Source organism: Scyliorhinus torazame, chromosome 3 (assembly GCF_047496885.1).
Source record: "Scyliorhinus torazame isolate Kashiwa2021f chromosome 3, sScyTor2.1, whole genome shotgun sequence".
Classification (NCBI taxonomy): Eukaryota; Metazoa; Chordata; class Chondrichthyes; order Carcharhiniformes; family Scyliorhinidae; genus Scyliorhinus; species Scyliorhinus torazame.
The window spans coordinates 146,226,739-146,254,256 of NC_092709.1; the positions used below are offsets into that span (position 1 = coordinate 146,226,739).

Genomic DNA, 27,518 nt, shown 5'->3' on the forward strand with positions numbered 1-27,518 from the left:
GTCTGGAAATGTGTGTGATATGGTGCAAATGAACAACTCAGAGCTCTAAACATCATGTCCACCAGTGTGTGCAAGATTAAAAAAACCTCCTGGGTAAAACAATCAGCTGACCTTTGGGCCTGAAGTTCCAGGCAGGCCTATTTCACCTCTTCCTGGTGGCCCTCCATCTCCTTTCTCTCCCTGTTAAAAGTACCACAGAACAAACAACATCACAGATATGTTAGCCCAGGTTTCTCGGCAACAATAAGATCGGCAAGGTCCATGGTAAATTCCGTCAGGTAGCGCACTGATTTCTCTGTTGGTAACTTCCTCCACATTTCCCAATGAGAGTATGCACAATGGGCACAATAGTGACGTAACAGAGGCAGGCTGCAGTCAGGCAGGCTGACATGTGAAAGAGTTTAAAAGGCAGACAAGGAGTTGCTGGATTGGGTGGCAGGCTGTTTAAAAGGTTCAATTCAGTGCGTTGGGACTTCATTCCTCCTATAATAAAAACAGAAAGATCCTCACCCTTCACACGCCCTCACCCCTCCCGCAATGGATGCCTGAATCTCATTATGTATTCTTGACTGAGAGTCCAGAAGTCCATTAGTCGGTTGAAATACCTGAGCCCCAGAGAAAACATTGCTTGATTGAAAGTTCTGGCTCCCTGATGTATGCTGTCAATTTCACAACATTTATTTACACAAAGTAGAGGTTTCAGATGCTTGCCGATTCAGCTTTTAATACTTAAAAATGTCTGGATGCGGCAGCACGGTGGTACAGTGGTTAGCATTGCTGCCTCACGGCGCTGAGGTCCCAGGTTCGATCCCGGCCCTGGGCCACTGTCCGTGTGAAGTTTGCACATTCTCCCGTGTTTGCGTGGGTTTCACCCCCGCAACCCAAAGATGTGCAGGGTAGGTCAATTGGCCATGCTAAATTGCCCCTTAATTGAAAAATTGGGTACTCTAAATTAAATTTAAAAAAATGTCTGGATGATTGACATTTATATTGTCCTGTAGTAATGTTTTTTTTAAAAAGTGGAAAGATATTGAAGAATGACTGGCTCGTGTAAAGCTTTTGTTTTACACATCCTACCATTGCCATAGGGTTCATTGCTTCTATACAGCATATACTGGGTGAATGGGAATTGAAGTGCCTTGGCTTAGCATGGGGACATGAGATGTCAGTGGGAGGGCATGACGCGCTGCAGGGATGGGTGAGGGACGTAACTGAGCACAGGGACATAAGAAGGACTTTTCGAACCAACGTTTCAAACGTTTCCCTCATACAGACTGTAGTTCATGGGATCTTTGAGCCATTGTGAACCATGACTCTTTGGAAAACTGATTGGATTCTATGAAAATTGCGAAGGACTAAGACATGCCTAATCCTGCAATGGAGCTGATTGGTCTGGAGTGCAGGGCGCAGGCTCACGACGCAACCCAGACCGTACCTTTAAAAGGCACTCCAGAAAATTGGGAACTCGGGAAGGGGATCAGGAATCCTGGAATCGAGAACTCTACAACATTTTTAAAGGACTTCCAAGTCACCGGGACTCGCGGAAATCCAACCCAACAGGTTGAGCAAATTTTAGATTGGGAATAGACACAGAGTCAGCGCTCTCAGGCTGTAGCATTTTGCACACAACTGCAATGAACTCACCTTTGTCCCTGGTAACCCAGGCAACCCAGGTTCTCCCTGAGGTCCCCAAAATCCAGGTTCACCCTAAAATAAAAATGTCAAAGTAAATATGTATTCAATCTTAACAGAGTTTGAACTTTTGATGTTTTTTGAATTAATCATCTGTTTGATTAACAGGCTAACAGCTTCCATAACTCAGGAAATAAACAATACATTGATTCAAAACAAGATATAAACGAGGGGGTTGCATTGCAAAGAACTAGACTACTTCAAACAGACTCGAGTGCTAGGATATCAGCCAATCATAAACAGCCGTGAAGCCAAGATGCAATGTTGTGCACAGCAGAAAATGAGGGTAAAAGTAGCAGTCAGATCATCTAGCTGAACACCAGTAAAGGTGTTCCATGTAAAGGCAGCTATTCACTTTCAGTTTGAAACAGAATGTTCCGCCAATGCACAGGATGTGAGCCTCAAATAAATGTCCTTCATTCCCTTCCTCAGTTCACAATTGGATGAAGAATTATTGGGGTCCTGGGCACCAAGAATATTTGGACCATCAGCCAAGCTCAGGTATTGTGGAAAAAGCATTCTTCAAGCCCGCTTGAGAATCTTGTCTCCTGGAGTTGTCATTCTGTACGGGGTGCTGTGAGACACTGCAGGGCTGGAGCAGAGTCTGGCCCAGCAATGAGAAATCAAAAAGTGACAGATGCACGCTGACCTTTGATAAACGTGCAAGTCCATCAGTGATGTTAAACCAGCTGCCCTGAGATGCGCTTTTTGTATCAAAGGTGAAACTCAGTGAAGCCTCCATGGTCTCTCTGCTGAACACCATGCAATCCTGATCACAATGTCACACTGTAAAATGCCAACAAGGTTCCCATATTTTGCTCTGTCCCCCAGGCATAGGCCCTGTAGTCACATGTATTCATCCCTCTCCCTGCCATAACTCACAGAGGCCATCAACTCCACAGGCTTAATAATATTATTAATGATGTTTCTACACTTTAACTGGTCTGTTCATGACTAATCGGACAAGAAAAAAGAAACCATCGTAACAAAATAAAAATGCATTTTTCCACTTGACTGAAGAGCAGATTCAAAGTTACATGTGTTATAATTTTTGCAACTGGAAAACACTTGCTCTTTTAAGTAGCTGTAATTCTGAAAGTATTTCCCCAGTGCATCAGAAATCTTGTGTTAAACATCAGTTTCCATGTTTGCTCTTCCAGTCTTGGTACCTTGCTTGGTGATACATTGTATGACTACCGCATGTCTACAGATGGCACATAGATCAGATCCTTCATTTTGGACTTACCTTCAAATAAAATTTTTCTTTGTTCATCCCAGATGTACTAACTAAGCTGTAAATGAAAACACCCTGATGGCCTCTCTTATTTTTCCAAAGTCTTCATACAATATCCCCAACAGCTCGTACTAATAAAGAAAAAGCAGCAACAGCTGGTTAGATACCAGCCAATGGAGAAATCAATGGCAGTATGTCAAACCCAGCCCTTTCATGCTTTCTCATGGTGACAGTAACCTTTCAACTAAAGAGATCCCTATTGACACACAAATGGTGCTTATAAAAAAAGCGTAATTTGAGACATATATGAGATGTTGAAATGATGACATCTATCTTAAATTGAAAATATGCATAACATAGCACCAGGGAAAAAAATCAAATTGTGCGTCACGGTTAGAAAAAGGTGTGAATTCCTACTTTGTAACTAAGAACTGAGCTGCAATTGTTTCTTAACATTCAAAATTTTCAACACCCTTTATTTACCTTTCTTGTCGATAAATTGTTCACTCTCATGAGGTAATTTGTTGACAAGCACGTGAGGTTATTTTTGCATAGAACATAAGAACTAGGAGCAGGAGTAGGCCATCTGGCCCCTCGAGCCTGCTCCGCCATTCAATGAGACCATGGCTGATCTTCTGTGGACTCAGCTCCACTTTCCGGCCTGAACCCTTAATCCCTTTATTCGTCAACAAAACTATCTATCTTTATCTTAAAAACATTTAATGAAGGAGCCTCTACTGCTTCACTGGGCAAGGAATTCCATAGATTCACAACCCTTTGGGTGAAGAAGTTCCTCCTAAGCTCAGTCCTAAATCTACTTCTCCTTATTTTGAGGCTACGCCCCCTAGTTCTGCTTTCACCCGCCAGTGGAAACAACCTGCCCGCATCTATCCTATCTATTCCCTTCATAATTTTATATGTTTCTATAGAGATGGACAATAGAAACTTTTAGGAAAAGACACACTGCTGTCGCAACTCCAAGTCATTTTTTTTCTTAGCCTGAAAGTGAGGAAGTTTTATCCCTCTGTCATCTCTCCTTTTAAACTCATGTTCTTAAAATTCAAGGTTGGTGCTTGTCATCAAAGCAATGCTTCCAGATCATTCTGGTCTTTTCCTTTACTCTTTTCAATCTTGGTGGTTTCTTGAACTATAGATCTTGATCCCTCAGCTTAGTTATTCCATAATGGCTGGAAGTGCAGCATAATTCTCAATGACTTCAATGGGATTATTTCTCAACTGTTATCTAATGCGAGCTATTAATTTTTCTGTCTATTTAGTAGAAATAACAAAAGGAGACAAATTATACTTGTCAGTGACAATCAGATAGACTGAAAAGAAGACAAGTGCACTGCCACAAAGGATTGTCTCAACACATATCTCTAAATTTAAGCTGTCAGTAACCGCACTTATTAATTTTAAAGACAGTTAATGCTGTCTTTCAATCACGAATGGCACTAACGATGTAGAGTCTTCTCTTATTGGATTGGGGCCGATACTAATACTCCAGAAGGGTTCCTGTCTCTTCACGGGAAGTGTCACTAACAATCTTGAGGCTTCTAACATTTGATCAGGAGGGACACCAGTGATCTTAAGCCTCCTAATACTTGACCTGGAGCAATGACAGTGATCCTTAGATAGGTGACACTTCAATCGGGAGCAGCACTGATAAGCCAAAAGGAAAAGAATTACTGATTCCTACTGAAGGAAAATAGTTCACGAATCATGGAACAATGCAGCAAAGAGGGAGGCCATTTGGTCCACCGTCTCTGTACTAACATTTTGAAAGAACCATCCAATTAATCCTACTCCCCTGGCTCTCTCATTATATCCTTGCAGATTATTTTCCTTCAAGTGTTAATCCAGTTCCCTTTCGAAAGATGCCATTATGGAATAACTAAACTGAGGGATCAAGATCTATAGTCTATAGTTCAAGAAACCACCAAGATTGAAAAGAGTAAAGGAAAAGACCAGATCGATTTGGAAGCATTGCGTTGATGACAAGCACCAACCTTGAATTTTAAGAACATGAGAATGTTAGAAATAAATAAAATGACATTGATGTGACGAGTCATTCTATGTAACTGGCACACTCTCTAATGGCATATTTAACTGAACCGTCAGGTGATTTTTTTGAAGAATTTTATTGAGGCTTTAAATCTCCATGTCAGACTGACATAGTTAGCCAATATTGTGAGGCTGAAAAAACAGGGTAGAAAATCCAGCCACAACCAGAAGGTGGCACTGTTTGCCTCTGATCCATTCCATCGCACAAACCAGCAAACTTGACATTTTACCAATGCACACACTCATGCACATGCACCGTGCACAACAAAGGTGTGAAGGCAGTTTGCAGCTTTGTTATGATAGTCCTGATTTCATAATTAACTACATTACATCCACCAGAGGCTAATGTATAAAATAGTACACTCAAGAGCACATGCACAGGCAATCAGTTCTCCATCTGCATGCTGTGCTGTGTATAAATACACCTTGTAATTAATGTCTCGCTTTCACTGCCCCGACAGGGCTGCAACCAGCTGGAAATATTTGTTTTAATTTTGTGGAGACCCCTGCCTGTCGACAGGACCATCTTTAACTGGGGTTTGTCCACAAACAATGGGCCTAAAAGCCCAGACACATTTGATCCTGGTGTATATGCCAGGATCTGCCCACCGCCGATGACATCATCAAAGCTTGCAATGCCAGGGGAGAGGCTTTTTCAAATTATACAAACGAGGTGGGAACCTTCACCACCTGCTAAACGGTAGGTAGAGGCTGGACTTCCCCCACCCACCTAAAAACAGAGAATATGGGCTCTACATCTGGCATTCAACGCGTTAGTTGGTCTGCGTTTACCTGGTGTACTGACACACTGATATCCTGCTGGCCCTGTGATGAGGAAACTCCTGGTTGAAGTACCTCTTCTGGCCGCTGCCCCTCTTGCTCCTTTACTTAGTTTGGAGCGAGTGGTGGCTTATCTCTTCATTATACTCTGTGGGAATTGTTATGTAAAGCTCGGGATCAAGGTTATGTTCTAATCTGAAACCCATCCACTATCTTCCCACAAGACACATGTTAGGGCTATACTAGAACAACTGCAGATTTTCAGCTTCAATCCTATCTATATGCAGAGTCCAGAGTTAAATAACCTGGTAGACAATGCATTTTAAACAAATACTATGGGTGCGATTTAACAGGAAAAAAAAAAAGAGTGCAATTTTGGGCGTGTTTAGCGGGCTGTTTCTCAGCACCTGTAGCGCCGTGAACAACCCTGCTGTTAAACAGAACTCTTTCTTTCAGGCCTAGGCGAGGAACGCCCTGCCAAGGCCACACTTACATTCATTTCCTGCACCAACGATCTGCAGGAAGACATTGGGACGCTATTTTTAAATGCCGTCCCGATCTCTCGATCCCCCCCACCGTGGCTTTCAGACCCCCCCACCCAACCTACCGAATAGAGGATCCTCGTGCCACCCCTCACCCCACCTCATAAGACAAGGGCATCCCCTGGCCCAATCCCTGGCACGGGCAATCTGGCACTACCACTCTGACACCCTGGCAGTGCCCCTGCCAACCTAGCAGTGCCAACTGGGCACCCTGGCAATACTAGAGTGGCACCGCCAAGATGCTAGAGTGACACTGCCAAGGTGCCATGTTTATGGAAACCAGTGCTAAACTGAGCCATGGAAAGGTCTCCCAAGCACGGGTGTTCGATTCCGGGCATTGGGAGACTCTGGTGTCGGCATACTTAAGTGATGTTAACTGCTCACATAAATATGCAAATCTGAATCCTGCCCTGTGAGGGCGTGATCCAAATCGTTATGTTTTGCGAGATCTCGTTAGATCTTGCGCATAAATCTTGCGAGATTTAACGGCCTTGTCGCGTCACCGAGTTGGGCGTGAGAAGGCCATATGATCATGCCCTATATCTCTTAAAGCCTTGGACTGAAGTCTTAGCAGCTCCAGCCATTGGAGCAGATTGGTAGATAAACTAAAGGAGCAAAAGACACAATACTGAAGGGCAAATAGTACTAATTCCAAGTCTACAAAGAGGGATAAGGATAGATTCTTAAAAGCAATTCTGGAACTTCAGTGATCTATTTAATTTAATGTCTTACAGGTCTTGTATGTATATGGAAAGTTTCCTATTAAAAGTCATGGATCTATAAATCAGTCCGAGGAGTGGCAAGAGGGTGAGTATCCTCCCTACAAGTCCCTCCAGGCTTCCAAGGGGTGGCCTTCATGGGACGTGGGGGTTCGGGGCTTTAAGCAGTTTATCAGTATGCCAAGTTAAAAGATCTGTGAGATGAAGGTAAAAGTATTTTAATGTGATGGAAACATATGAAGTGGATTTTCCAGTCAATCTCATTGCCGTTTAATTTTTTCGATCCTGTTTATATGTTTAGAAGTCTAAAAGCTTTGAACTGCATTTTTCACATTCATTCTCACTGACTATTGCCTTTTAGAAGCTTTCTGATTAGCAGGTCCAGGCAGTTTCAAAGGAAGGCTTAAGATTGTTTGTTTATATAGCTCTACAGGATCCATTAACACAGAGGAGCCGCTGTTTTTCTCACCATAGTTTTTGTTCTCAAGAGCTACCAGTTGCTGCGAACAAAGAGGCAGCCTCTTAAAAAAAATCTGTGGTTTAGGGGTCAGTGGGAACACTTACACTTAATTATCACAGAACTGTATTTTTGAGATACTGACATGCGTGAGCACTTAAGTCTCTGATTGGGAGAGTCACGCCCAACGTGGTGTAGGTACACCAAAGTGCTGTTAGTGAGTGAGTTCCACAATTTTGACCCAGCGACAGTGAAAGAACAGTGATTTAGTTCCAAGCCAGAATTAAGTGTGGCTTAGAGGGGAACTTGCAGGCCAAAGAGTTCCCATGTATCTCTTCCCAGTGTCCTTCTAATGGGTAGAGATCACAGGTTTGGGAGATGATGTTGAAGAAGACTTGAAGATTTGCTGCAGTGTATTATGTAAATGGTACACACTGCTCCATTGAGTGTCAATGGTAAAGATGAAAAATGGGGTTCCAAACAAGCAGGCTGCTGTGTCCCAGAGGTTGTTGAGGTTCTTGAATGTTGTTAGAACTCCTCCAGGCAAGTGAAGAGTATTCCATCACACCCCTGACTTGTGCGTCATAGGTGGCAGACAGGTGGAGGGAATGGATGTTGATGGTGATGGGTTGTATGCCAATCAAGGGGGCTGCTTTGTCTAGGATGGTGTTGGCAGATTCTTGAGTGTTGCTGGAGCTGCACTCATACAGGCAAGTAGTGAATATTCAGTCATAGACTTGTCTTGTGCCTTGTAGATGGTGAACATGCTTTGGGGAGTCAGGAAGTGAATAACTTTCCACAGAGTTCCCAGCCTCTGACCTGTTCTTGTAACCACAGACGTTACATGGCTGGTCCAGTTCAGTCTTGTAGTTAATAGTAACTCCTAGGATGCTGAGAGTGGGGTTTTCAGTCATGGTAATGCCATTAAATGTCATGGGGAGATGGTTAGGTTCACTCTTGCTGGAGATGGTCAATGCCTGGCACTTGTGTGGCAAGAATGTAACTTGCCATTTGTCAGTCCAAGTCTGGATACTGTCCAGATCTTGCTGTATTTGGACATGGACTGCTTCAGTATCTGAGGAGTCACAAATGGTGCTGAACATTGTGCAATCATCAGTGAACATCCCCATTTCTGACTTTATATTGGAAGGAAGGTCATTGATGAAGCAGTTGAAGATAGTTGGGCTTAGGGAACTACCCTGAGAAGCTCCTGCAGTGATGTTCTGGAATTGAGACGATTGACTACCCATCACCACAACCATCTTTCTTTGTGCCAGGTACGACTTCAACCAGCGGAGGATTTCCCCCCGATTCTCATTGGCCCAGTTTTGCTAGGGCTCCTTGATGCCATCTTCAGCCAAATGCTGCCTTGATGTCAAGGGCAGTCTCTTGCACCTGACCTCTGGCATTCAGCTCTTTTATCCATGTTTGAACCAGGGTTGTAATGATGGCAGGTGCTGATTGGCTCTGGAGGAACCCAAGCATTGTCGACATCCACTTCCATCACTTTGCTGATGATGATGAGTAGACTGACGGGATGGTAATTGGTCGGGTTGGATTTGTCGTGTTTCTTGTGTACAGGACATAACTGGGCAATTTTCCACATTGCTGGGTAGATGTCAGTGTTGTAGCTGTACTGGAACAGCTTAGCTAGGGGCGTGATAGGTTCTGGAGCACAAGTCTACATTACTATTAGCAGAATATTGTCAGGGCCCATAGCCTTTGCAGTATCCAGTGCGTTCAGCCATTTCTTGAAATCACAAGGAGTGAATTGAATTGGCTGAAGACTGACATCTGTGATGCTGGGGACCTCTGGAAGACACATAGATGGGTCATCCACCCGGCACTTCTAGCTGAAGATAGTTGCAAATACTTAAGCCTTTTCTTTGCACCGATGTGCTGGGCTCCCCCATCATTGAGGATGGGGTTATTTGTGGATAGTCCTCCTCCAGTGAGTTGCTGAAATATCCACCACCATTCGCAATTGGATGTGGCAGGACTACATAGATAAGATCTAATCTGTTGGTTGTGGAATCACTTAACTCTTGTCTATTGAATGCTGCTTTCATTGTCTGGCATTAAGTCATCCTGTGTTGTCGCTTCACCAGGTTGACAACTAATTTTTAGGTATGCCGGTGCTGTTCCACGGGAAAGTTTGCAAGTTGCAATCTTACTTGATTGAAACCGTTCAGAAATATTGTTGCTATAACATGCACTTCATATTAGAGTGTCTGGATTTGTTCCCTGTGAAAATTGTACCTGAATGAAACTTTAAGTAAACTCAGTGGAAACAAATGTTTTCGACGAGTAGACTATTGCAAAAGAGGCAATTTAATGTCAGGGCATGGAAGGAGTTGACGGAAGAGCTGGCTGCCAGCAGTCTCAGGAGGGGTGGAGGAATGAAAACAAGTTCAGGGGAAGGAGGTGGTGGTCAATCTCACTGCCCCATTTTCCTGTCAGTTCCATCACTATTCCTGCTCAAATGCAGGCATGATAGAGCAGGGACATCCAGCCCATTTTGTGCTATTTGCATCAGTGTAAAGCCAAATCAAATTTATACTGATGCAAACTGCATTTAAGACCATAAGATCCATAAAACATAGGAGTACAATTAGGCCATTCGGCCCATCAAGTCTGCTCCGCCATTCAATCATGGCTGATATTTTCTCATCCCCATACTCCTGCCTTCTCCCCAGAACCCCTGACCCCCTTATTAATCAAGAACCTATCTAACTCTGTCTTAAAGACACTCAATGATTTGGCCTCCACAGCCTTCTGCGGTAAAGAGTTCCACAGATTCACCACCCTCTGCCTGAAGAAATTCCTCCTCATCTCAGTTTTTAAGGATTGTCCCTTTAGACTGAGATTGTGTCCTCTGGTTCTAGTTTTTCCTACAAGTGGAAACATCCTCTCTACGTCCACTCTATCTCGGCCTCGCAGTATCCTGTAAGTTTCAATAAGATCCCCCCTCATCCTTCTAAACTCCAATGAGTACTGACCCAGAGTCCGCAACCGTTCCTCATATGATAAGTTCTTCATTCCAGGGATCATTCTTGTGAACCTCCTCTGGACCCTTTATAAAACTGGCATGCCTCTGAGGTGGTGAATATTTCTGCAGTCTGACCGAACGTCTTGATCAAGTGGGAATTCTGCATGACACAAGCTTTGTGTTTGTGAGTGAAGTGAAACAAACTTGATTTTCTGACTTCTCGGTTTGAAACCCATAAATCCAATAAGCGCAAAGGCATAGAACACACAAGTGTACCCACCATTAACTTTTTTTCAATAAGTGATGAGACATCCTAACTGTAAAACTATTGAACATAATAAACTGAAGTGAAGGGTCCCTGTTATTTCGTCCCCACTGGACTGGTAGAAATGGCTCCTTTACAGCTTTTCAATAAGTATTCTGCGCAGTGTCCTGCTGATGTCAAAGACATTCTGGGTCTTCACAAACATATTGAACTTGACTGGAGAGTTCTTACTGCTGATGTTAGGCACAAAGGAGAACCAGCATACCAAACCCAGCTCTGTCACCCCACAATTTGATAAAAATAAGTTTTCCTTGGGCCACAAAAATTATCTGGTTGAATTCTATTCCTTGCCTTCATTCTCCTTAATATTCAGGAATAAATATTCAAAGATGTCCAAAGATATGGAGGTTAGGTGGATTGGCTAAATTTCCACTTAGTGTTCAAAGGTTAGGTGGGGTTACGGGGATATGGCGGGGGACTGGACCTAGATAGGGTGTTCTTTCGGAGGGTTGGTACAGACTCAATGGGCCGAATGGCTTTCTTCTGCACTGAAGGCATTCTATGATTCTGTGAATACAAGTGAACCAACTTTCACTGTCGCAGATACAGTAAAACAGGGTACTATTTTATTCAGTATTTCCAACTGATAGATAATTTCAACATTTCCCACTGTGACACCTTATTTTATAACCAATATGGAGTTCAACCTGCTGAGAAACATTTGAAATGGGATTGATAATACGGAGTATTAAACTATCAGAAACATATTTTGTTCATTGAGAAAAGGCGATGTGGCCATTCCTTCGACAGCCCGTGTACTATGTGCTTTAACGCGTCCTCTACACAACTCATTTGGTCTGCTGAAAAAAAGGTTCTACAGGTGTCTTCCTGCTCCAAAGGCCAAAGCTGCCCATCGAATAAGAAATTGTGCTATTAAACCAATCTAGTGCTGATTCTGCCTCCACCAAAATAATATCCTTCTTTATTACACAGCTCAAATGGACAGGCGCAAATCATTCTCAATGAAAGGCAATGTTCCAAACCCTTTCCTTTGGTACATTTACAAACATGATGCAAATTTTATCATTGTGCTGCTCACACGCTGTTACTGTGACAAAGGTACACCCAGCTTTTCCTGTTTGCTCTGTTTTCTCCTGGACAAAGTTATACTTTTTAAAATAAAGATAATGTTAACTCACTAAAGATTTTAGTGACAACACTGTCTTTGAAAGTTAATGGGCAAATTCTCAATTCAATAGAAAAAATACATGGATTAGCGGACGCAAACAAAATTCTTGTTACCGATTAAGGGATATGTATTTATTTAATGTATAAAAAATAATTAGAACAGGTAGACTTTATTTAGGTAATAAAAGGCTGTCCTTTTACAAAACAGCAACAAAATAACTTTACTTGACACTGTGCCCTTGCAGAATGCATTGTTCCTTGTTGCATTGGTGAACTTTGAATTAATTACAAAATTGAGGAAAATGTAGGAAGGCGAGGGACCCTGCAGAGCTGATCCACAAAATGATAAAACTTCTGATAATTTGCAAACTAAAACCAACAAAAAGAAATTAATCAGCTTTGCATATCAAGTTAAAACTGAAGGGATGAGCCACAGACGGAAACAGGTAACTATGTATCGAAAGCCAAGCAGGCACATGGCAGCTTTGCTTGCAAATTCTTTACTTCACATCCACCCCAATGTGCAGGCTGCAGCAGTCATTACCTTTATCCCAGGGAGTCCAGGAAGCCCAGGAAGACCTGGTTCACCCTACACAGGAAAATTACAAAACATTATAGAAGACTGTTCAGCTGTCTTAAGAGCCTTGTTTATCTCCACCTCAAAGGTAACTCAATAATATCCGAATCATGATTCAATTGATAACAAATACAATATGCCTTTGTTTGATTTTCAGTCATGGCAGTGTGACTTCATAAGCCATTCAACAAGGAAACATTTTAAAATGTATTTTTCTTTTAACAAGCACAATCTTGAATTGGAGCAGGATTGTAAAGTCTTGTAAAGATGTTCACGTTTCCTCAATTTTATCTGAAGTCACTGTAATGGGTCACTAGGTGGCACCATGCATCAGATTACTGCCCATTCATATCAAGGGCCTGGCTTTAAATGTTGGCAAGATGAAAAGGATGAAAGTTTCCCCATGTCTACAATTAGGGGATCTTACAGAAAACAAGCTTTAGCAAACACAATCCAGCTCCCAGTGGGCATGAACTCCCACCATTCAGTTACCCTCACAGTAGAACTAATTGGTACGGAGTAAAATCTGGCTTCATTATTGCATAACAATTGCACCATGCACAAAATACCCTGACGTATAGGCTTAACTTTGTGTGTCATTTCAGATGATTCCCCCTCATTTATCAGGATGTACATTTTGGAGGGTAATCAAGGATTAATAACAAGCACTGGTATGAGATCTATGAGGGGCTGGTTTAGCTCACTGGGCTAAATCGCTGGCTTTGAAAGCAGACCAAGGCAGGCCAGCAGGTGCCGGAATGTGGCGACTAAGGGCTTTTCACAGTAACTTCATTGAAGCCTACTCGTGACAATAAGCAATTTTCATTTCATTTCATATATTGATGTGCGAGGAAATGTGCTGTCACTCACGAAATAGAAGATTTACTTTATAGCCAAGTCTTTGTTCATTGAATGAAAATGTTTAATTTTTCCCCTCCTCTCCCTGAAGGCCTCAATTTGTGTTGCGCTTGGGTTCTACAAGGCGTGACAGCTGGTTGTGCGTCACCAAGTGGACTATTAATGTGTGAATTTAAACATCAAGGGCGTGATTTTTTGGATTCACTAGCTGCGGCAGAAATCCTATTACAGCTGCTAAATCTCATGAGGGCCATAACGGAGTTTGTGCTGGTGAGATCTCGGTTTGAGATCTTCCCCGCCCCTGCCGGTGATGTGATCATATTCATGCCCAGGAAGAGTGTGAACTTGATATCTATAATCTTAAATGCAGTTATATATAATTAAACGGCTTTAAGTCATAGCATCTGGCCCCGTGGCAAGCTCCCCATTGGCTGCGAGACATCACTCCGGTGCAAATCATTCCTGATTTTTGAAAATGGAAATGAGTCACGGCAAGGATACGGATATACCTGGAGGCCCCTGGATTGAGGGCAGAGGCTGGGCTTTGCTCCCTGGGCACTGCCATGGGATAACCATCTTCCATAGGGAGAGGTAGGCTTCCCCCAATGTGTGATGAGGAGGGGAGAGAGGGGTGCGCACTGACGAATGCATGCAGGGTGGGAAGACGGGGACCCCCAATACTTCCGTGATGGGAAGGAATCACCCCAAAGCTTGTGGAGCAGTGCGTGTCCTCCATGACTGTGGGGGGGCAGGGGGGAGGGGGATTCTCTTTCTCGCAGATGGGGGCACCCATTAAAGATGGCGCCCTGATCTCTATGTAGCCGGGCTGTGTTTCTGGAAAGAACCTGACACTTTGCCATTTTTAAAACAATATTCTGTCCCAAATGTCCACAGATTATTTGACTGTGGAGGAAAGTATAGTTGGACCTGATCTTGTCCTTATCTGATGCCCTAAGATGTGTTATTTTCTACAGGGAACTGCGGACAGCAATCAGGTTAGAAAACCTATTACATTTTTCCCATTCTCGGGACCAAGGTGGCAGAGGCCAATTTTAACATTGCACCACTGCACTTAGCGAAGATCAGCTCACTGAATATCAGGGGTGCAAACCTCCTGATTTGTATTGTTCAGAGCCATACTGAGCGGTGAATGTATTCACTGAGTTGGTGAGGGTACGGTTACTGCGCTTTTTATGGAACTTTTGTACAATTTGCCATGATTTGATGGAACATAGAACATACAGTGCAGAAGGAGGCCATTTGGCCCATCAAGCCTGCACCAACCCACTTAAGCCCTCACTTCCACCCTATCCCCGTAACCCAATAACCCCTCCTAACCTTTTTGGTCACAAAGGGCAATTTATCATGGCCAATCCACCTAACCTGCATGTCTTCGGACTGTGGGAGGAAACCGGAGCACCCGGAGGAAACCCACGCAGACAAGGGGAGAACGTGCAAACTCCACACAGACAGTGACCCTGCGGGGAATCAAACCTGGGACCCTAGCACTGTGAAGCCACAGTGTTATCCACTTGTGCTGCCATGCTGCCATTAGGCAGGGCCTAATGGAGCCGGGATGCCCGGCTACATAGAGATAGGGGCGCCATCTTTAATGGGTGCCCCCATCTGCGAGAAAGATAATCTCCCTCCCCCCCTGCCCCCCAGAGTCATGGAGTTACTGACTACAGAGGGCTCTTTTATTCAACATGGACCTGAATAAGAGGTTTCTGAATTCTGAAGGGGCATCATCAGTAAGAAAACATTTCATCAAAAAAATCAAGAAAATAGTTTTTTGCCTGTGCATCATCGAAGCAAATTGCAATTGTTCAAATATTACGATTCTAAGATTCAACAAGTAAGACCCCAGCACAAACTGCTACTGCATCAAGTTACTCAAACATGTGCTGATTTCTAAATGACCAGTGGAATGCCTAACATACCACATTGATTAGCTGATGTGAAAGTTCACAAAAGTTCAGTGACTGACGCAAGACTTTTCTTGTTTTGATTGTATTCCTGTTCAAACTATGAATAATTCCAACAATACTCTCACTAATGTGTACTGCATCTGATATCGGCAATTTGTTTTTGAAACACAAAATGGTGGGGAATGTAAGACGATCAGTGTCTAAAAGAGAATGAGAGATTTGTGTTTTGAATGTAGTTCTTCACCAAAACTGGTGATGAAGTGTCCCACCTGAACTGTTAACCTCTCTTTCCTGTTTCAGTTGCTGACTGAAATGCAGCACATTTCCAGTAGTTCTGTTTGTTTTATTTCAGATTTCCAATGTTCAATTTTTTTATTTTTATTTGTGACCTGCACTGTTGGCTGAACCTATGTAATAAAAGTGTGCTGGACAAACAGAGGGAAATGTTGCTCTACTGTATTGGAAACAGATATATATATATATCTGTACTTAGATACATAAGACAGGAGAGTGCGGATTGTATAAAAAAGGATCTGTCAAAAAGGCCATAAATACAATACTAATGAAATTATATATTTGCAAGAAATAAACATATATAGTTAGCTTTCAAACTGTCACAATTCTGTGGAATGGTGTTTTCTTCTCTTAATACCATATTTATAAAACACTCATTATCAATTTATCAAATACTAGCGAATCTGCTTAGAGGCTGTGGGAAAGAGTAACAGGGGCACAGGGGTGCTGTGGTTAGCACTGCTGCATCACAGTGCCAGGGACCTGGGTTTGATTCTGGCTTCGGGTGACTGTGTGGAGTTTGCACATTCTTCCCTTGTCTGCATGGGTTTCCTCCGGGTGTGCGCCAATTTCCTCCCACAGTCCAAGGATGTCTGGGTTAGGTAAATTGGTCATGATCAATGTGTGGAGTTGCAGGGATGGGGTGGGGGAGTGGGCCTAGGTAGGGTGCTCTTTCAGAGGATCAGTGCAGACTTGATGGACCAAATGACCTCCTTCTGCACTGTTGGGGATTCTATGAATATCTTTGGTATCAGAATTGCCCACAAAAGGAGAGCTGACTTAATTGCAGCAAAGTCAATAGTTGTGAGCGACTATAGGGCACTGGGAGCAACAACAGGGGATGTCATATCAGCAATTCATCTGTTTGCAAGTGAAACTACCCATGCCAAAATAAGAACTGGCTCACGCTCTACTTATTTGGCAGAGCCCTGGCTGGGCAAAGGAGTGGGATAAGGAGCAGGGAAATTGAAATGGAGAGGAAAATATGACAAAATAAAAATGAAACACTTAAAAAAAAAAACAGAATAAAATTCAAACTAAATTTCTTTGAGATATATAGAATCAATCTCTTGATATGCTTTTGGGGGTTTAGAAGAATGAACAGGAGTAGTTTTAACGTTGATGACAGTCAGTCAACACTCTCTTTCACCTCTCCAGGGGTTTCAATGGAAATGAAAAAAGCAGAGAGTTGTAAAACATTCTGCTGATTTGCTATTGGTTGTTTAACACTTTTTGCACAAAGTCAAATTGACCTCCAATAATTCCTTCCTGAGGGAAACCCTATTCATCATCAGAAAAGGAATGTAACATCAATACAGAAATGGATGTTTTTGTATCCATCATATTCCCAGCATCTGACTTCAAGCAGTTTTTGTTCTTTGTCACATAGCATGTCTATAATTCCCCATGGTCCATACTTCCCTCATTTGCTTCAAGAAAAAAAACACTACAGGATTGAGTGTCACTTTTCAGCCCATGAATAACAAACAGAATTTTATTGGTGCTAGCTGACAAATGGCTTTGTTTGGATAAGTTACTAGACAAATTAGTACTAACAATTTAGGAAAACACCAGTCTCATTTATTTTCCTTGCAGGATAACATGAACCTTCTAACTATTAAAAAAGCAGTGATCAAGAGAAGAGAAACATTGGGACTTAATTGCTAAAGAAATGTCAGGAAGGATTTAAATATTTAAACACATCTTCCATTGTACTCATACCCAAACAGGTAGCTAGCTGAGCGAGTACAATCCTATCTAGATGAAGAACAGAGATAATTAGGAAGTACAAAAGGTGCTTCCTGAATTTTGGCTTGTTAGATATGTTCACATTTTTTAATAATCAGAATAATGCCTTTTCATACTCTTGAGAATGAAAAAAATAAGTGGTTTAGTATTTTCGTGAAGCATTCAGGATTAGAGCAGGTTAATGTGACACAATCAAGCGTATTAGTGGGAGCCTCACAGTGTATTAATGGCTATGTTCTGATCGATTCCTAACTACTTGTTTAATGGACTGTCTATCTTTGGCTATTGATTGAAAGGCCAATGCCAATAAGTCACTGTTAATTCTACTTTCACTCTTTCTTTACAGCTTACTACCTGGGTAATCAGCAGATGCAAGAGCAGTGCAGAAAGTGAGTTAATTCCTGCCCAAAAGATTCCCAATTATAAACAAATTGTATAGGTATTGAAAAAGAAAACAGAAAAAGCAGCCGCATGCCTTTCTCCTTTGCAATTACCTTTTGTCCTTGATGCCCAGGTTGACCTGGTTCACCCTGTAGAGGAAGGAGAGAAAGGAAAGATACAATTCACCCAACGACCAGTAATCATTCAACAACTTTCAGAGCTAATAAAGAACAGAGCTTCAGCAACAAGAACCAATCTAACCTTTATTCCAGCAGCTGATGATCCAGGGTCGCCCTAATCACAATCAGAGTGAAAAAGCAAACATACTTTAGGCCTACAAGTAACATTAAAATGAATGTAGAAAACATAGCATATGCTTTTTCAGATGATCAGCTCCATTTCATTGCAGTTTGTGGGACCTTGCTGTGCACATTTTGGCCGCCATATGTGCTTACAATACAACAGCAACCACACTTTAAATGTAACTTGTTGGCTGTAAAATGTTTGGGGATATTTTGGGGACATAAAAATGCTATATGAATGCAAATCGTTCTTCTTTTCAATGTCTACGGTGTGGAATAATCCACCGGATGGCCCAGTCGAGAACTAGAACATAGAACAATAGAGCACAGTACAGGCCCTTCGGCCCACAATGTTGTGCCGACCATTTACCTAATTTAAGATCAACCAACTTACACCCCTTCAATTTACTGCTTTCCATGTGCCTGTCCAAGAGTCGCTTAAAAGTCCATAATGACTCTGACTCCACCACCTCCGCTGGCAGTGTATTCCATGCACCCACTACTCTCTGTGTAAAGAACCTACCTCTGGGGCGAAATTCTCCTACCCGCCCCGCCACATTTCTGCCCCGACCGGCCGGCGGGAGTCTCCGTAACACCGGCCGGTCAATGGGGTTTCCCATTGTGGGGCAGCCCCACGCCGTCGGGAAACCCCCGGGCGCCGGCAAAACGGAGACTCCCGCCGGCGGAGAATGACGCCCCTGACATCTCCCCGATACCTTCCTCCAATCACCTTAAAATTATGTCCCCTCGTGACAGCCATTTCCGCCCTGGGGAAACGTCTCTGGCTATCCACTCTATCCATGCCTCTCATCACCTTGTACACCGCTATCAAGTCACCGCTCTTCCTTCTTCGCTCCAGTTAGAAAAGCCCTAGCTCCCTCAACCTTTCTTCATAAGACATGCCCTCCAGTCCATGCAGAATCCTGGTAAATCTCCTCTGTACCCTCTCCAAAGCATCCACATCCTTCCTATAATGAGGCGACTAGACCTGGACACAATATTCCAAGTGTGGTCTAACCAGGGTTTTATAAAGCTGCAGCAAATCCTCGCGGCGCTTAAACTCAATCCCCCTGTTAATGACAGCCAACACACCATACGTCTTCTTAACAACCCTGTCAACCTCGGTGGCAACTTTGAGGGATCTATGTACGTGGACCCCAAGATCCCTCTGTTCCTCCACACTTCCAAGAATCCTGCCTTTAACCCTGCATTCAGCATTCAAATTCGACCTTCCAAAATGAATCACTTCACATTTATCTAGGTTGAATTCCATCTGCCACTTCTGGGTAGTAAATCAGGCTGGCAGAAATGTCAAACATCTTGGACTTCATCCTGGGCTAGTCCATGATTGTTTCGGAGACAATTGGGTGGGATTCTCCAACCCCCCGCCGGGTCGGAGAATCGGTGGGGGGCGGCGTGAATCCCGCCCCCGCCAGCCGCCGAATTCTCCGGCACCGGAGATTCGACGGGGGCGGGAATCGCGCCGCGCCAGTCGGCGGGCCCCCCCCCCCCCCCCCGCCCGGCGATTCTCCGGCCCGCGATGGCCCGAAGTCCCGCTGCTTCTATGCCGGTCCCGCCGGCGTGAATTGAACCAGGTCCCTTACGGGCGGGACCTGGCGGCGCGAGCGGGCTCCGGGGTCCTGGGGTGCGGGGGGGCGCAGGGCGATCTGGCCCATGTGGGTGCCCCACGGTGGCCTGGCCCACGATTGGGGCCCACCAATCCGCAGGTGGGCCTGTGCCATGGGGGCACTCTATTCCTACGCGCGGCCATCAGCCTCCGCCTTGGCTGACGCGTAGGTGACCCCCCCTCTCATGTGCATGCGCGGGGATGACGTCAGCAGCCGCTGACGCCCCCGCGCATGCGCAGACTCCCGCCGGCTGGCCGAGTCCCTTCGGACTGGCCTTCCCTGGCTGGCGTGGCACCAAAGGCCTTCCACGCCAGCCGGTGGGGCGCAAACCACTCCGGGGTGGGCCTAGTCCCTAAAGATGCGGATTCCTCCGCACCTTTAGGGGCGGCCCAACGCCGGAGTGGTTCACGCCACTTCGTCCTGCCGGGACCCCCCGCCCGCTGAGTAGGGGAGAATCCTGCCCATTATTCCAGAAAAATGTTCCAAGCTCCTACCGTTAAAGTGCAGGAAGTTGGGATAATTTTGCTGTGGGTCTTCTGAGGCATTGCATTTCTAATCAAATCCCAATCAAATGGGTCTCTGTCATGGTTATCAAATTCTGGTGGCTTGAAAAGCGAACATAAACTTTGTGCAAATACATACCTCCAACTACAGTATTCAATACAAAGGTCAACATTAGTAAACAACAACAAATTTCACTGAAGATCCTTTCACTTAATTCTTCCGATGCCCTGAAATTCTCCATAAGTCAACAATGCTTCAAATTAATAAAAAGATTCCACAGCAAAATTTATTTGCAATCAAGATGCAGGCTCTTGGAAATGGGGAATGGAAAATTTTCTCATCAAATATTTGTATCTTCCAGTTTTAATAAAATATATGCATAATGTAAACTAAAGCTCCCTCCACTCTGCTCTAACATAGAGGCACTGCACCCAGGAAAATATTTGATATTTTCAGAACAGACATCCTTTTCTGCTCTGAGACTGCCAATCTGCACTGAATTAAGTCTGTGCAAAACTGTGAAACCTTCCTGTTATGAAGTGGCTTCAAAATCCCCAATTTCATTTCATGAGTGCTTTAACAGCTGGCAGAGTATAGACATTCACTCCATCTGTCTGGGCTGATTGCCACCCCAGATGCTGGAAGTGAAAGACAGATTGCTGAACCGCTGCGTACATAACAATAATATGTAATACCATAGTCAGAAATAGCGGAGTGCAATTCGAACACTGGTTATCATTGGAGTCAATAGTTGCTGTGGAACTCAAACGCAGCTGAATTGAATCAACCAAAATGTTTCCAATTTTTTCTTGTCTGGATTGGTTTATTTGTGGGTAATCGAAGTGTAATTTCAAGTTGAGCGTCTCATGGGACCTAGAACTGTCAGTAAAGGAATTCCATTATGACATTGAGGGTGCGATTCACCGGACACATTTCCAAGTCCGGTTTCGGGCCCGTTTGGCAGGGTGTTTCTCGGCGGCTTCGGTGCTGAGATTGACACCGCTATTCAACAGCACTTAGCTGTTTTTTGGGGCCTCGGGGAGTTTCTCCCCTTCGAGGTCACACTCTGAGAGATTTCCTCCACTGGAGAGCTGAGCTTGCCAAGAGGACCTCACAGATTGGGGTGCCATTTTGAAGGCTGCCCCAATCTCTACACCCCCTCCTTTCAGGACCCCCATTCTCCCTGCAACCTTTATTTGGCCCCTCATCCCTTCTTTCATGGTCATGACTCCCAGGCAGTGCCAACCTGGCACTTGGACACTTTGGCACTGCCATCCCAGTACCCTGGTAGTGCCAACTGGGCACTCTAGCTGTCAGGTACTGCAAGGGTGCCTAGGGGGCACTGCCAGGTTGCCAGGCTGGCAGTATCAAGGTGCCCATCTGCCAGAAGGGGCACTAGGGTACTACCCTGCCCTGTCCCTTACCACCCAGGGTGCTGTAATGGGCTGTGAGACCTCCCGAGGTGCCATCATGCCTGGTCCACGATTGTGGAAATCGATACTAAATGGTGCCCAGTTGAGGTCTGCACTGGTTCCAGGTCCAGTCGAGGGGATGGCTGCCAGGACACCAGCACCAGGATTCACAGCGGGAGCCCTGACCAGACTCTTGGATGATGTGCAGCAGAGGTGGGATGTCCATAAGACCATAAGACATAGGAACAGAATTAGACCACTTGGCCCATCAAGTCTGCTCCGCCATTCAATCATGGCTGATATTTTCTCATCCCCATTCTCCGGCCTTCTCCCCATAACCCCTGATCCCTTTATTAATCAAGAACCTATCTATCTCTGTCTTAAAGACACTCAGTGAATTGGCCTCCACAGCCTTCTGCGGCAAAGGGTTCCACAGATTCACCACCCTCTGGCTGAAGAAATTCCTCCTCATCTCTGTTTTAAAGGATCGACCCTTTAATCTGAGATGGTGTCCTCTGGTTCCAGTTTTTCCCACAAGTGGAAACATCCTCTCCATGTCCACGCTATCCAGGCCTTGCAGTATCTTATACGTTTCAATAAGATCCCCCCTCATCCTTCTAAACTCCAACGAGTACAGACCCAGAGTCCTCAAACGTTCCTCATACGACAAGTTCTTCATTCCAGGGATCATTTTTGTGAACCTCCTCTGGACCCTTTCCAAGGCCAGCACATCCTTCCTTAGATATGGGGCCCAAAACTGCTCACAATATTCCAAATGGGGTCTGACCAGAGCCTTGTATAGCCTCAGAAGTACATCCCTGGTCTTGTATTCTAGCCCTCTTGACATGAATGTTAACATTGCATTTGCCTTCTTAACTGCCGACTGAATCTGCACATTAACCTTAAGAGAATCGTGAACAAGGACTCCCAAGTCGCTTTGTGCTTCTGCTTTCCAAAGCATTTCCCCATTTAGAAAATAGTCTATGCCTAAATTCCTCCTTCCAAAGTGCATAACCGCACACTTTTCCACATTGTATTTCATTTGCCACTTCATTGCCCACTCTCCTCGCTTGTCCAAGTCCTTCTGCAGCCCCCTTGCTTCCTCAATATTACCTGTCCCTCTACAGATCTTTGTATCATCTGCAAACTTAGCAACAGTGCCTTCAGTACCTTCTTCCAGATCATTAATGTATATTGTAAAACGTTGTGGTGCCAGCACAGACCCCTGAGGCACACCACTAGTCACCGGCTGCCATCCTGAAAAAGACTCCTTTAACCCCACTCTTTGCCTCCTGCCAGTCAGCCAATCCTCTATCCATGTCAGGATCTTACCCTTAACACCATGAGCTTTTAACTTATTTAACAGTCTCCTATGCGGCACCTTGTCAAAGGCCTTCTGGAAATCTAAATCACGTCCACTGGTTCTCCTTTGTCTAACTTGCTTGTTACCTCCTCAAAGAACTCTAACAGATTTGTCAGACGCGACCTCCCCTTGACAAAGCTGTGCTGACTCAGCCCTATTTTACCATGCACTTCCAAGTGCTTTGCGATCTCATCTTTAATAACAGACTCTAAAATCTTACCAATGCCGAAGTCAGGCTAACCGGCCTATAATTTCCCATCTTCTGCCTCCCTCCCTTCTTAAACAGTGGTGTTACATTAGCTACCTTCCAGTCCTCTGGGACCCTTCCTGCCTCCAGTGATTCCTGAAAGATCATCACTAATGCCTCCCCAATTTCCTCAGCTACCTCTTTTGGGACCCTGGGGTGTAGTCCATCCGGTCCAAGTGACTTATCCACCTTCAGACCTTTCAGTTTCCCCAGAACCTTCTCCATAGTGATGGTCACTGCACTCACCTCTGCCCCTTGGTTCTCCTGGAGCTCTGGCATCCCACTGGTGTCTTCCACCGTGCAGACTGAGGCAAAGTAACTATTCAGTTCGTCTGTCATTTCTTTGCTTCCTATTATTACTTCTCCAGCCACATTTTCCAGTGGTCCAATGTCTATTTTTGCCTCTCTCTTACCTTTTATACGTTGAAAAAAATCTCTTCCTATCTTCCTTCATATTACTAGCTAGCTTGCACTCATACTTCACCTTCTCCCCGCTGATTGTTTTTTTAGTTGTCCTCTGCTCGCTTTTAAAGGCTTCCCAATCCTCTGGTTTCCCACTAATCCTCACCACTTTTGTATGCTTTTTCTTTAGCCTTTATGCTGTCCTTGACATCCCTCGTCAGCCATGGATGCCTTGTCCTCCCCTTAGCATGTTTCCTCCTCCTTGGGATGAATTTCTGTTGTGCCTCCCTAATAACCCCCCAAAACTCCTGCCATTGCTGTTCCACTGTCTTCCCTGCTAGGCTCCTTTTCCAATCAACTCTGGCCAGCCCCTCCCTCATGTCTTTGTAGTTCCCCTTATTTAATTGTAATACCGTTACATCTGATTGCAGCTTCTCCCTCTCAAACTGCAGGGTAAATTCTATCATATTGTGGTCACTGCCCCCGAAGGGTTCCTTCACCTTAAGTTCCCTAATCAAGTCTGCCTCATTACACATCACCAAATCCAGAATTGCCTGTTCCCTAGTAGACTCTGTCACAAGCTGCTCCAAAAAACCCATCTCTTAGACATTCCACAAATTCCATTTCTTGGGATCCACTACCAACCTGATTTTCCCAGTCCACCTGCATATTGAAGTCCCTCATGATTATTGTAATATTGCCTTTTTTACACGCCTTTTCTATCTCCTGATTTATTTTCTGCCCCACATCCTGACTACTGCTAGGGGGCCTGTACATAACTCCCATCAGGGTCTTTTTATCTTTGCGATTCCTCAACCCTACCCACAGAGATTCTATGCCTTCTGATCCTATATCGCTCCTTGCTATCGATTTAACTTCATTCCTTCCTAACAATGCAACCCCGCCCCCTGTGCCTATCTGCCTGTCCTTTTGATAGGACACATATCCTTGTATATTTAGATCCCAGCCCTGATCCCCTTGCAGCCACGTCTCTGTGATGTCCACAACATCATACCAGTCAATTTCAATGTGTGCAACAAGCTCATTTACCTTGTTCCGTACACTGCGCGCATTTAGGTACAACACCCTCGGTCCTGCATTGGCCACCTCCCTTTTCACACTCTCTTCAGTCACTGTACCCCTTTTTGATTGTTGACTATGGCTTCTCTGCCTTACACTTTCCCCCTTACTAATTTTTGTTTCTGGCCCCGTTTTACTTCCCTGCGACTTCCTGCATCGGTTCCCACCCCCCTGCCACATGTCCTCCATCCACGGTTGCGCAGACTTACTTCCAGCAAAGTCACCACCCCCACCTGGGAGGCAGTGGCAGTGATAGTCAGTGCCAGCACACTGCAGAAGAGGACAGGGTAACAGTTCTTCAAGAAGATGAATAACCTCCTTCATGTAAGTCTGTATAATCTAGTCTCCCATTGCACCCCTTCGCACAACCCCAAGGCGATCTCTCACCCAGCTACCTCACGTGTTGCCAATAGTTGTCACGAGGCCCTCTCTCCCCCCATTCCCCATGATCTCCCCCAGTATATATTCTGCTCCTCACATCTCCTCTCCCACTCAACGCCCACACATGCCACACCTCACCACCACCTGAACTGGCAGGATTCCTGCCTACACTCTCCCCATCCATCTCATTGCAGGACATAACAGGCGTGAGCGAGCACAGACATCCAAAGTCATGAGCGAGCTCAGAAGCCTCATCCCCTTGGAGGAAAGAGCCCTTGAGCTAGCTGGGAGTGGAGGACCGTGCCTGTGCAGAGCACTACCTGGAGGGCTGCAGACAAAAGTGAGAACCCTCAGGCCACAGTCATTCTTCAAGCCTCATGTGATTAAACATTGTCCCATCATTTATCCCCTGTGATGCACTCATGCCATCTCCCTTTCCTTGAAAGGCAATCAGTAGACCAGCCCGGATAATCCTCGGACATGAGGGAGACTTCTCAGACACTGCCACTGAAGAGCTGTCACACCTGGCACCTGCACCCTCCACCAGCACAGATACTCACATCTCAGTGGGATTAACTAGTAGGTAGGCCTCTGCTTCACTCACTGGTGAACACTTCAAAGCTGAAGATCCTCAGGAGTTCGAGGTAGGGCAGTCCAGGGGACCGGCACTCTGTTGAGCCCCTGGCCGACGATGTGCCCTGGGTCCAGTTGTTCTAAAGCTGCTGGAACTGCAAAGGCAGAGTCATGAACATCAGAAAAGGATGATATCATCTCTCCTCTGAGCAAGGCCATTTGGAGGAGTCCCACCACCTTCTGTCCAAGGAGATGGTGACATCACGCCAAGCAATGAGGCCAACACTGCGAGGGTGGTGATCATAGTGGATACCCTTGGTGCTCCATGGCTGAGGGCATGAGCTCCATGTGTGCAGGGCTTCAATTCCACTGGTGGGAATCCACGAGTGTCTGTGCCAGAGGACGGCAGGGCTTCTGGATCTCACTCTGTCCCACGAAGGAGTGTTGGGACCCCCAGCCACCCGAAGGGAAGAAGATTGGCAGAAGTGCAGCCTGGGGCCCTCCACCTCGGGGAACCTGGAGATTTCCAGCCCATCGGACACCTCCCCTCCCTGTGAGTGACACGCCTCCAGTCCAGCACACTGGGGAAGGGTCCTCTGCCGCACCCCTGCTGCTCGAAGGTAGGCCAGGCCCCCCGGGGATGCCCACAAGGTCATCTCAGACAACAGGGTGTGGAAGGCAGCAGGCTGCCTGAACCTTCTGGAGATACACCTTAACATAGTGGCAGGGTGAGTGAGAGTACGAAACTGTCGGCACCTCATGGGCATGGGTGAACCTTGGCACCAGTTGAGTAGGTCACCAATTTAATACAGCTCCTGTATTGAACATCACTTTGTTCACCAGCAAATCCTCCACCCTGTCATTTCATGGTGCCATACTCCACCAACCCCTGCGCACACTTGCCACTTCTTCCCTGTGGAGTGTGAGAGTAGCAGCACTATGTCTCTTGCATCTCCCACACTGATGACTCAGTAAAGACACACTGATGCTGGTACGGCCCAGGGAAACGGGCACACACCTGCATTATGCACACCATGTGGTCACAAATGATATGGATATTGAGGGACTAGAATCCATTGAGGTTCATGAATGGCTGCACAATGCCAGGAGACCGAGGGCCACATGGGTGCAGTCTATCACACCTTGCACCTGGGGCATGCCTGCTAAGTGGGCGAAGGCCATGGCACTGGGGCCTTGGTTCGCCTGGTCCAGGTCCAAGGTTATATACATGCGTACCCTTGCATAAAGGGCATTTGTTACCTCTCTCATGCATTTGTGTATAGCTGACTGGGAAATGCCAAACAGGTCTTTGGTGCGATCCTGGATCGAGCCACTTGAATAAAAATTCAGAGCGGCGGTAACTTTTAAGGGCCACGGGCAGTGGGTGTCCTCCCATTCCATGTGGTATCAGCTCTTGCAGGACTTGCAAAGGTGTACCACTGTCACCCAGAACATACACAGTCTTCTCCAGCACTGAAGCACCAGCATCTGCAGGTAGGATGTTCAATGTCGGAAGACCCTTTGCCAGTAGTGTCCCTTATGACGCTCCACCATCCTGGAATCAGGTGCTTCTCCTGGAATAACAATGGGCCCAGCATCCCCCCTCCTCTGCAGGGTGCTGGTCCTGGCCACTGCAAGGCACGTCAATGTCTCAATGATTGTTATGAGTATTGGCTGGTTTAGCTCAGCGGGCTAGACAGCTGGCTTGTGATGCAGAACAAGGCCAGCAGCACGGGTTCAATTCCCATACCAGCTTACCTGAACAGGCGCAGTAATATGGCGACGCAATGGCTTTTCACAGTAACTTCACACTTGTGACAATAAAAGGTTATTATTATATTATTATTATTATTAGAAGCGCCACCTCAACTGGCTCCAGGGTTCTCCACTGCACTAAAAAGGGAATACC

At 45.3% G+C, this 27,518-nt stretch overlaps 1 protein-coding gene across 1 annotated transcript in view; it reads right to left on the bottom strand.

The window, feature by feature from the left end:
- The window catches only part of LOC140408742 (uncharacterized), a 264,053-nt gene that overhangs the window by 142,010 nt on the left and 94,525 nt on the right, over nucleotides 1-27,518 (bottom strand). The window contains exons 12-16 of the mRNA XM_072496372.1: nucleotides 17,979-18,011; nucleotides 17,831-17,866; nucleotides 12,475-12,519; nucleotides 1,645-1,707; nucleotides 112-180 (exon numbers count right to left, since the gene is read on the bottom strand). Coding sequence (XP_072352473.1) covers nucleotides 112-180; nucleotides 1,645-1,707; nucleotides 12,475-12,519; nucleotides 17,831-17,866; nucleotides 17,979-18,011 — 246 coding nt within the window. The remainder of the gene's footprint in view (nucleotides 1-111; nucleotides 181-1,644; nucleotides 1,708-12,474; nucleotides 12,520-17,830; nucleotides 17,867-17,978; nucleotides 18,012-27,518) is intronic.